General features: G+C 42.3%; 1 protein-coding gene across 1 annotated transcript; it reads right to left on the bottom strand.

The window, feature by feature from the left end:
- Nucleotides 1–2,713: 2,713 nt before the first annotated feature.
- On the bottom strand, nt 2,714–10,356 carry LOC124265830 (nmrA-like family domain-containing protein 1). The gene is made up of 4 exons (XM_046700673.1): nt 10,272–10,356; nt 6,243–6,772; nt 5,854–6,047; nt 2,714–4,652 (listed from the first exon to the last, which is right to left on the bottom strand). Exons 2-4 carry the CDS (start codon nt 6,763–6,765, stop codon nt 4,467–4,469), a joined length of 903 nt encoding a protein of 300 aa, XP_046556629.1. The 5' UTR covers nt 6,766–6,772; nt 10,272–10,356; the 3' UTR covers nt 2,714–4,466.
- Between the last annotated feature and the right edge of the window lie 1,967 nt (nt 10,357–12,323).

Here is a 12,323-nt window from a genome sequence, read left to right as displayed (position 1 = left end):
ATAGATATTTATATGAAGGTTTGTTTGTGAAATCAACCCACGTAACGAAAACGTTTGCCTTGAATTGCCACAGGTACCAAAAGTACCTGGGGCTCTTCAGGGGCTCAATGACAGATGGTGGACGATACCTAGAATGTTAAGCTATCACTCTTTAGGTCATACATTGTAAATCTCATCCAAATTAAGATTCACACAACCGGTATTGGGTATCCGAGACCAAAGACCCTGAATCCCAACACAACTGATTTGGGCATGTATTTATATACATTTCCGTATGTTGTTGATTCTCAGATTTTACAACCATTGCAGGAACCTTAGTCCAAATCTCCTTGACCACCAAGACGGCATTCTTGTGTGTGTCCATTTGCACGCTTGCTGGTGTGACATGACACACACGCACGCATACACACATTAAATTCAGTTGTGTACCTCTAAAACCTGAAAGCAAAACCACGGGACCATCTGGTACAAGTCAAAATAGCAGTCAAGCAGAGAGATGGTTGTTACTGCTATCTTTAAAACCGCCTCCGTGGTGTAGTGGTTAGAGCGTCCGCCCGGAGAGCGGAAGGTCGCGGGTTCGATCCCCGACCGCGTCATACCAAAAGACGTTAAAATATGGTACTTGTTGGTCCCTGTCTGGCGCTCGGCATTAATGGGTACAACAAGGACTGGTCGGCTCGGAGTCAGTATAATGTGTCTGAGTGGGGTATTCATGCTTCACTGCGGCATGGTATCTCAGTGGGCTAGCACTATAAAACCAGCTTCAGTCTGGGCTAGTACAAGCAGCCGCACATACACATACACACGCATGCACGTCGTCATATGAGCGAAATATTCTCAAGCACGACGTAAAACCCAATTTCACCTCACCTCACCTATCTTTAAGAATCCCGACTTACGAGGGTCGGTCAAAAGTTAGTCGGCCTAGTTATATTCTCGATGTTCACATATGTGGGTAATGTTGTAAGATATTAGTTCTCATAACACATTGGGGTATAGTATTTCTTTAAAACAAGCAGAAAATGAAAAACGATCAGTCATTTGGTACCTCTTGGATAATGGTTTGCCCTCAGATAATATATGAAATATGTTAAGTATTGTATTGGATGACTTCCCGTCATAATCAACAGTCAAAGATTTGGATTGCTTGATGTATATTTAGAGGGGGCTATTTTTTAAGGACAAAACATTTTAGTCTTTCAAAACATTGTCCAGATATTCAAGCTGGTACTGTTTACAATATATTGAGCTGACACTTATGTGACCATCCAGTATTTAGTTTGAACCCTGACATCATGTATGAGTAAGTGAAAACATTAGAATACGTTCTGTCCTAATGATTACGTCATCTGGGGGTGGATAGCGTCTCCAAAACAAGTTCTTTCAGCACACATGAAGGGGGAGTCACTTTAACAAGCGATTGTAGTTTCAAATTGCTTTTTATGCACTTTAATAGCTAAGCTTGACTCTAGCGGACTTCTACCTATCCCAAACAAAATGTTTTGTTTCCTGAAGTTTGTGATGCATTTATGGCAGATTTTTGCATTTTGGGGGGAGTACCAAGATAAAAAGTCAAACAGAATGGGGATCATCGTGAGGCTGGAACATAGCAAAACCAATTTGCTTTAGGTTGACAGTTATGTAGAAAAATAAAACATAAAAACAGCTACATTTGTATTATTTTCTAGGTGAGGCCAACCGACCCTCGTACATACGAAACAAATGAGGCAATTTCATTGGTCTCTTCTCTGACATAAGTCAGGTAGGTAAATCAGAGGGAGGAAGTTGGCTATTTGATGGTTATTGAACCATATCGATCACTAATACACCCGAAGCTTAATTTATGCGTTTTTGCCAAATTGTTTTTCTACCAGAAATTCCGATTCATGTGCACAAAGGAACAGATCCACAAGAAGGGGAACACGGTTGGTGCCCATGACTTCTTGCGTAGATGACTTCTGAATACAAATTTAGCCCCGAATTTGACACGGTTTCTATCAATGAAGAAGTCAAGCGTTTCACATACTTTCTAAATATCCACCAGATGACACTGTAGTAGATTTTATTACAAATTGTCCTGAACCTCTGAAAGAATGGTGTTTTACTGTACCTTTGGTTGCCAAGTTTGGTAACAAAATTCCCACAAGTCCAGGAAAGACGTTTCTTTAAGCAAGCGTGTGATATGGTGATGTACAATAGAAAGTTGTAAGGCGCCTAAACATAAATCTCACGTTCATTTCTGTCTGTTGTTTCATTCCTCCTGTTTCACCTCTTAATTCTGACGGACCCCTTACAGCCAGTGAGGGGCGGTGGGGTAGCACAGTGGTTAAAGGCCTTGGTTCGTCACATCGAAGACCCGGGTTCGATTCCCACATTGGTACAGTGTGTGAAGCCCATTTCTGGTGTCCCTCGCCATGATATTGCTGGAATAGTGCTAAAAGCGGCTAAAACTAAAATCAGTCATCCCACTTTAACTAAAGGGCAGTGGGGTAGCCTAGTGGTTAACGCGTTCGCTCGTCATGCCGAAGACCTGGGTTCGATTCCCCACATGGGTACAATGTATGAAGCCCATTTCTGGTGTCCCCCGCTGATATTGCTGGAATATTGCTAAAAGCGGCGTAAAACCATACTCACTCATTCACTACATCCATTGATACCAACGATTTGAAAAGATTTGAAGAAATGTTCGCCATGTATTTCATAAAATGAAACGAAAAGCATAAACATTTTATTCGCATAAATATATTGCAAAATTAAAGCATAGCTGTAATACTGGACGGTGACGATATAGTATCATGAAGATAAAATGTAAAATTTGGCATTTGAGTTTCATATCAAACACCATTACCTCTCTCCATAACCTTGGGACAGAATGGCTTTCTTACTGTGCATACACTGAGGGTGGGCCCCGGTAGCCGTTCCAGTCATTATAGACGGCGTTTTGATCAAATCAGAGGTCCCCTGTCCATTCTGCAGGTTCGGATTTGGGTTAAATGAACTAGATATAGTACACAAAATATCCTACCGCAGTCTCGTCTTAGACAACAACACGCTACAAACATTTTTCAGTGTTGGATGATTGACAGGGTGAGTAACAGACATTACTGTCATTCATTTTTGATTTAAAGTATTGCTGCAAATTGATTATGTACTTTGTACAATTGTCCACCAAGGTGGACCTATCTATCGGGCCGGTACATGAACATTCCTGATATATACACATGGAACATAGTTAAGCACCCCTGACATATGTCACGATTGAATGAGTCCCGATTGTAACCCCGATACATGCCCAAATCTGGGGCATTACTGGTCGTCGTGCGCAACAAAAGGATCCTCCTGTACAGAACCTGGGCCTCCTTTCACAAAGCACTAAGGTGATCGTAAGTCACTAAGGTAACCTTAGTGCAATGTTATAGAATGGGAATTAAGGTTAACCTTAGTAAAGGTTGCTTCGTGAAAGGAGCCCCAGGCCCAATTGGAAGCTGCTTTACACGAGAAATGACGTAGACTTTCTTGACCACTTTCTATATGGCATTGTGTAAATCATCTCTAGGTTTTCTGATCAATGATGGAAGTTCAAGTAGATCAACAGTGTATACGTCTGTACAAACACCTTCAGTTGTATATCCATTGCATTTGTTGGCATGCCATGCTTCTTCCAACGCTGAGACTCCCATTTAACTGATGTGTTGGGTTAAAGCCTACAGTCAGGAGGAGCTAGGTACCTCCACGATCATTGGTCTTCATGTTAAAAGTTGACCTTGACTATCCGACATCAGTAGACATCCTGGGATTCATAAACTTAATTCCTCCATCCTCCGAGAATAAATTTGACAATGTATAGGGTATTTCTTCTATAAGATGCTGTAATCCAATTCTCACTGGTCTTAAATTGACGTCAGGTGGCATGCTCTGTCCAAAAGATAAGAGCCGGGTCCAGTATCTTATGAAATAAATAATTCCAATCACTTTAATAATCTAATGATTTGTCCTTCATTCTATGATGACCGTGTCCAGAAAACAGCCTTTGTGTGATAAACAAAAGTTATATTCCATATGGTGGAAATTTGACACTGTGCCAACGTTAAACTCTGCAGACGCGGGGTCTGCGGCTTGAGCGAAATAAATAGGTGGATGGGCGTCTGATAAAGGAAGTACAGTATGTATAATCCGTTGACAGTGCGTGTGTGCCATGCACGGAGTGTGGACGTTGTGCGAACCTTACCATTGCCTAGACAGAGTGGCTGTGCGTGGAGCAGACGGCTGCAAGGCTATGACACACGTCACACACGTCACGCACACGTCATCTCCTTGTTTGACCAGGCATTTGCTTGAATAGTTGGTAAGACGAGCGACAACATCGCAAGACGTCCTTAAGCATGGAGGTATCCTTAGATTTAGGAACAAAATGTACCCATGCCCGTGAAGTACTCTTGACGTCCCCAACCCTATCACTGCCTCAGTCACAGCGTCTTGTGCAGGAGGTCCCTGTTTTGACAAACCCAGTCCTCGAACGAGAGCAATCTGGGGTTGATCTGCCGGGAGGACGCCACGTTGTATCTCTGGTCAACCCGACTGAAGAAGTAGAACATGTTGGCCCAGTCCCGGACACCTGGGAAGTCCAGCATCTTGTAGTCGTTCACACTGATCTGAAACACACGGAACATGGTGGTCAGAAAGACAAAAACATTTCCTTCGGGAAAACAAATCCACACTTAAGTCCATTGTACGATAATCTTGTTTAATGAATCACTATAAAATATTGATGGCATATTATGCTTGTAAAATGGTAAGAGCGTCACAAACGAAGGGTAAATTGACAATTGCACCGGGTATTTATATCAGTACTGGTAAGTGGAATTTTGTTACCAGCATTGATACCATCATGGTTACAAATGTTGATACCATCAAGGGTACCATCATGGATTCCAGATCAGGTGGACCAACATGTCATCATCAGTCACAACAGGCAATGGTCACCTTCTCCAAAATTGGTTGGCTCTCGCGACAGACATAACTTGCTAGGACCAGGAATCCGCACAAGATAAAAACACATACAAACATCATATACCATATCATCAGGCCGCCAAAATGCCAAAACATCCCAGTCTGGTTGAATCCGATTTGAAACAAAATCAGATGACTGTTATTTGAAGATTGGGCACCCGCGTTCACGATGAACGCCTCCAATAGTCTGAATATCAAACAGACGCCCCCATAGTTATCAACTAGAATTCATCCTCCAATAGTTTGATCGTCCTGCAGCGGATCGGGGTGGTCATGTTTTTGTCACAACTGGCTTTTATCGTTAGGGACCGTTCATAATTTATGGCTATTTGGCTAGGGTGGGTGGTGATGATTTTTTTTTAGCTATGAGTGTTTGACGTGGTTTAAGTGTGTCACGCACTTTGTTCTGGGGAGGTAGTGGGTCATCAATTTTGTAGACATGTACTAGGGGGTGGTCATTGATTTTGTACATGACATGCAGGGGGTTGGCGGTGGGGTCACTTACTATGTACATATGTATACATGTTAGGGTAGGTCATTCACAATACCACACTGTACATGCTTCTCCATACAAATCATCATCACCCCGTAACCATATATTATGAAAGGTCCATATAGTCGTATGCGAACGGTCCTTTTAGTAAAGAGACACCATAATGTACACATTCTGTTTGAGGATGTAAACCAAAACTTCTGAAGTTCTGAATGCATCTTTTCAGTCAAGAGATACCATAATCGAATGGAAACAAGCTGTCGTAAACTCCTTTTGACTCGCCACCAGCTAAACGTGTAAAGATAATCGCGACTTTTCGGACCATACCCTATACATAGGTACATGTTTACCTGTTTTTCTTTGAACACTTTCGGTTTGAGATGTGTGGTGAGAATCTGGGCAATCTCCCTGATCGTGATCTTGTCACCGCAGACACTTATGGTCTTGTTGAGGTACACGTCGCGGTTGAAGAAGATCTTCCGCACGATGTCCCCGATGTTGTCGATGCTGATCATATCCAGCGGGGCCTGGCCTATGGGCAATGCTGTAATGAAACGTCAGAGAAACGTTCTGTCATCGTTTAAGGAACCTTTGGATTCATGAAACTTGCTGATCGTTTAGAAGACATTTAATCCACCCTATTTAAGGTTAACAGCGACAGCGTTTAATTCCATCATGGTATTCTTCGTCCCGATGCAAGGACGATAAATGGCGTTATAAAAGCATACCTGAAACTTACACAGTCTATATTCGTGGTGGTCAACCTGGTCGGGCCTGAACAGTCCCATGAACTCTTCATAGAAGCATGGCACCATGATACACGTCAGAGGGATATTCTTCTGATATAAATAATCCTCGATCTCAGCCTTGGCGTCGAGGTGACGAACCTCAATTCCCAGCATGCGTTTCGCGTGCAACTGTGTACTGAAAACTACATGTTTCACGCCAGCCATTGCGCATGCGTCTGCTATTAGACGTCCCTGGCGAATTTCATTTTCTTTGCACGATGGATCTTTAAAGTCGGTGTAGGTGACAAGGAGACATGCGTCGGTACCGTTCAGAACCGCGTTGATACTGTAAACGTCATTCAAATTGCACCGGCAAATTTCAATTCCGTTATTCTGAGCCAACTGCTGCGGTTGTGAGGAGTCACTTGTCACCGCACGTACCCGGATGTTGGAATCAGTTGCAAGGGTACGTGCTACAGCGCCACCTTGCGACCCAGTTGCTCCAAATACCGTGATGATCAGTGGCGCCGCCATCGTTTCTCTAGAAAAAAGCAAAACACTAGTTATACACATTTTCTTTGGTGTGATACCGGGAATAAAGTGTTTAACATTCAACAGGAATCGGAAATCATTATTATTTTACTAACCGCTGTCATAACAACGATTGACTGACTGACTGAGTTTTGGTTTTACGCCGCTTTTAGCAATATTCCAGCAACATCACAGCGGGGGACACCAGAAATGGGCTTCACACATTGTACCCATGTGGGGATTCGAACCCGGGTCCTCGGCGTGACGACCAACGCTTTAACCACTAGGCTACCCCACCGCCCCATAACAACGAACATATACTATATCACATGCATGTAAACCGTATTGAACTTATATACTGCCCGCTGATTTAGTTATAGACAGTATAAGCACACACGTTCTTCCATAATGAGACCCGTGAAGATCCGGGTTAAATTGATCGTCAGTAACCCATGCTTGTCGTAAGAGGCGACTAACGGGATCGGATGGTCAGGCTCGCTGACGTGGTTGACACATGTCATCGTATCCCAATTGCGTAGATTGATGTTCATGCTGTTGATCACTGGATTGTCTGGTCTAGACTCGATTATTTACAGACCGCCGCCATATAGCTGGAATATTGCTGAGTGCGGCGTAAACCTAACCTCACTCACTCACCAGTGTGCGAAATAGTTTCCAAACTTTGCTAGCCAGGCGGGCTAGCTATGCCTGAAAGTTACTAGCCCACAAAATAATTCACTAGCCCGAAATTTGAATGTAGACACGGGTTTCATCATTAAGCTGTTAGTATGATGAACATATTTATCAGGCCATAAACTTGCATGATTTAGAAATGTATTATAACTTAACAAGTCGGAGAGAGTGATATATTTTCTAAATAACCCCTTGAAAATTCACTAGTCAGTCGGGCCGGTGACTGTGGATATTTACTGGCTCGACTGAATTATTACTAGCCACGGGCTAGCGGGCCAGTGGATATTTCGCACACTGTCAGTCACGCTTCCATAATGAACTGCAAGACATATAAGAAGGTCTCAAAGAGCCTGAGTCAATATGGTTAAATTAATAGAGTCGGTTGGCAATAGACACCCCGCTTAAACCACGTCAAACACTCGTAGCTAATATCTACAACTGTGACGGCTGTAATCAATAAACGACCCGTCTGTGGGGTGGAAAATCTATACCCATGGGTAATTCCTGTTTGAGTGCTCGTTTATGTCCTTCTATGTAGTGGATTGAAACAGCACTCGACCGCAATAGAAAACCATTGATGGAAATCCGAGTGCCGGTAGCTGATAATATAGTAATATATTTTGCTGTTAACTCACACTGTGTCGAGATTGACAGCTATATACACGTGTCGGTATTGCAGTCAATACTGATATTAACACATTCTGTGGTGTTTGACAAGTATCCGACATCCATATCTGTTAGATCAAATTAGTGGGCGGGCTGGCTCAATCGTTTTAGGCGCCGCCATTCGCAGTATATTGTAGACTCTCTTGTGTGTGCCTGAAACCTATGGTCTTGGGTTCGAATCCTAGATTTGTTCTTGTTATGTAGCAGTAGATCGTATATGAAATAGAGTGTTTCAAGTGATTCATCAAAAGTAGTAATATCTGAATAACGGGATTTCCTTCCATGTCTATAGGCCTGCCTATCTCTATAAATCTGCCAGTCCATTGATCTGATTTATCAGGTATCATTCTCTGTCTCTTTATCCATCTATCTGTCTCTATCCATCTACCTGGCTCTATCTATCCATCGACCTTACTCTATTTTGTTTTCTTGTCTGTATCTATCACTATAAGCGGCGTAAAAGTGTATTCCTTTAGCCATCCACATCTTTTCTCTGTCCATCTCCAGCTATAACAGATCGTATTTCAACTGATTGCCCCCACCCCCGCCCACAACACACACACACACCCAAAACACACACACACAAACACACAAAATACAACAACAAAATACAACAAACATACAATAACAAAATCCAACCCAAAACACCCAACAAAACAAAACAAAACCCAAAACAACAACAACAACAACCAAAAACACCAAGTGTACGAGCTGGACTAGTCTGTCGTACAGACCCTGAAGCAAATATATCCAAGAAAGCCCACGCAAGTCTAGAAAATGTGGCAAGTCTAGATTTCCTCAGCTTGAGGGTCTCTGAAAATGAAGAAAGTCTCAGGGCTCCTTTTCATTATATATATATTTTTTTTACTATGAAATTTTTTCAGTAAAATATGTTCATTTCAGAGACTAGTTGTTAGTCTAGAGCTGGACTGTTGTGACCTAAAAGCTAGAATGGTCCTAATTGTAGAATAATATGGTTCCCTCTCTGCAAGCACGTCACCATGCAAGTCAGAACCTCATCGTATCCCCACATTCGTATACATGTAGTTGTGATGCATCGCCGGGGTACGCAATACAGTGACGACTGTGGCAACCCAACCAAACGTCTAGTTTGTCTTCGTTCCCGACCAATTGTCTCACTGCTACAGCTAATCTCTAACAATACACCAGCACCTTCTAGGTCATCAGGGAATATGGGCTTATCGACATCTAGCAAACAAACATTGTCGATCATCTTATCAATGTAATTAGATCTACCCCGGGTGGTACAACGCACTATTGAGGGAGCGGTCGGGAAAGATTTGCTATATGAATTATATTAACACAGCCTAGACAGCTCGTGAATATTAGACATGTACGTGTAAACATTACACAGAAAGATGTATCTAATAACATTTTCATTTTCATTGCGGCGCTTCAATGACAGTAATTTGGGGAATGAATTCTATTTCACGCCGCGATCAGTACTATTAAAATTTATGTTAATTATTTGGGCAGCAAGTTAATGTCTGACATCCAAATACATTTCAAACAAGCCATGAAAAAATCCATAAAAAGCCATATACACCCCTGAAGGAAGAACAATAGTTATTATTTTCCATTTTCTCTCTAGTTGACAAAGATATTCTCAAATTATCCTTTAATTTTGACTGCATTAACCAGTAGTGCCAGTACTTTGAACCTTGAGGGACCTTTGAACCTTGAGGTAAGAAAGCTTTTTAAAAAAGTAATGTTCAATAAACACATCAGATTTCTGTCAGAAAAATACATAATTTTTTGATCTGTCAAAGTCGTAATGTAGACCGAAACATCTCTCCCCATAAACAGACACTTCATTTCTGTCATGAAAATAACCCAACACATATCCTGTCTCTCCTACCGACCATCTGTCAAGTGACAAAAACATGATTAACGTCTTTTGGTAAACTGATTCTTTATAGCACCACGGATAGATAATATACTGACTTTATAACTAGTAATAACAGTAAAAAAAGTTTACATAAGCTCTAACGCTCTATAGCTCTTTAAGTTACTCGGCAACTCTTGAGATGGCTGTTAAATCGCACTCGCCGTTCATTTCCCTCTACCTAAACAGTTCCGTGTCGTATGAAAGTGTAGCATTTCTCCACAAACAAAGACTAAAGACTGACCTCGTCCGTCCGGTGTGGCCGTCACAACTGACAGTGTTTGTCTCAATGAGCTAGCAACGGTAGTGACCGTCTGCGCATGACAGATCGGCTTGTTTTCAGTGAGCAATTGACATACGACACAACACTCAGGTTTGAACTTGTCAGTGGGTTAAGGGCTTATAACGTGTGGTCTGCGATACTGACGATGAAAGAGTTGCGTCCCTTGGCATAAAAATGAATCGGACGTAAAATCTCAATCTGGATTTTTTTTTTACTTGTCTCAATCTCTTTAAAATCAGATCTCAGTGCTTGCAAGCGCTACATGTCTAACCGTCTTGTAAGTACCCATTTCACCATTGAGCTTGCTTTCTGTCCAGGGCTGTTCGTGTAAGTATTTGAATTGTATGTCGTACAAATAGGCCTAGGAAGACATTTGTGTAATAAGTGAGTGAAGACTCATCTTGATGTCTCCGTGGGCAAGTGACTAAACATTATGCTCAGACCGAGAAACAGTCTAAGTAAACTTAGTCTCAGTATTATTCGTTACACTGCTATACTGAGTCTAACAAAACCTTGTGGTAGGTCGCGTCAGCTAACCTTTGAGCGACCTATGACCGTCCAATCAAACGCGAGACGGCCGAACGGATTTAACCAATCAGACAACGGCTACTGATTAGGGTTCGGCGGGACTTACAAAATTCCCCAGTCATTGACACTGATCTCTCAACAAACGAAAATCTGCATAAAACACAGATAATTGACCTGCAGTACATACGCTTAAGGCTTTCTGATGACATGGTTACCATTAGCTAATATTTCCGCAAGCTGACATCCTTGAATATTGACAAAAACGCTATTTTCAGCGACTGTTTACTCACTCTTGACAGTGTGGTAGCGTGCCTCATGTGCATCACCCGGAAGCGATCGTACGGAAAATAGCATTCGGAATCGTTCGGGTACAAACCTTTTCGAGGTAAAGATTCAAAAGGTATGTGCGAATGTCCACTTTCGCGATTTGGTAAGCTGTGTTCTGATTGGTCAATCTCAAAGATTACCTGACGCGACCTCCTACTAGGGTTTGTTAGACTCAGTAGAGGAGTGTAACGAATAGTACTGAGACTAAGTTTACCTAGACTGACCGAGAAAGGTCTATGATTCGATATCCTGTCCTCTTCACATCAAAAATACGTTAAAAGGTGGTACTTGTTGTTCACCTGCCTGCAGTGTCAGAAGGACTGAATGGCATGTACCCGTGAAGGTCCGGGTTAGAATGAACTTTCAGTAACCCATGCTTGTCGTAAGAGCCGACTAACGGGATCGGGTGGTCAGGCTCGCTGGCTTTGTTGACACATGTCATCGGTTCCCAATTGCGCAGATCGATGCTCATGATGTTGATCACTGGATTTTCTGGTCTAGACTCGATTATTTACAGACCCCCGCCATATAGCTGGAATATTGCTGAGTGCAGGGTAAAACTAAACTCACTCACTCACAAAGATATTGATCTACACAAAATATCACATCTATGGTCAAAAGGAAATTGTCCATTCAGTTTCTTCAACATGAAGCTGGTTTAAGTGCATGATATACAGTCAGGAACTATGCTGATGTTTTAGTGTGTCGGGTACCCTGTCTCTAAGCGCAGCAACGTTTGCATCTGTGTGCCTGGCTTCTCGTCTGAACACGACCATAGTGTTCGCATTTGAGCTGTTCGCTCTGTGGCCAGTCCTGAGGCTGAAACTGAAGGTATATGTTTGTTTGCCTGTTCCCAGACTCAAGAAAGCTTCACATATACAAAAACAGCCTCCAGACTGCGGCGTAAAACTAAACTCACTCACTCACTGAATGGCATGTTATAGTAAACATTGTTTTTAAGATTAAATTGGATGAGTTATATATAAATGCATTGTTTGGAAACCCGTAGCTATTTATCTTTACCTAAAGGGCGGTGGGGTAGCCTAGTGGTTAAAATGTTCGCTCGTCACGCCGAAGACCCGGGTTCGATTCCCCACACGGGTAAATGTGTGAAGCCCATCTGATGGAATAGTGCTTAAAGCGGCGTAAAACTAAACT

Source organism: Haliotis rubra, unplaced genomic scaffold (genome assembly GCF_003918875.1).
Source record: "Haliotis rubra isolate DU_JTF1 unplaced genomic scaffold, ASM391887v1 Scf998, whole genome shotgun sequence".
NCBI lineage: Eukaryota > Metazoa > Mollusca > Gastropoda > Lepetellida > Haliotidae > Haliotis > Haliotis rubra.
This window is presented reverse-complemented; position numbering and strand designations above follow the sequence as displayed.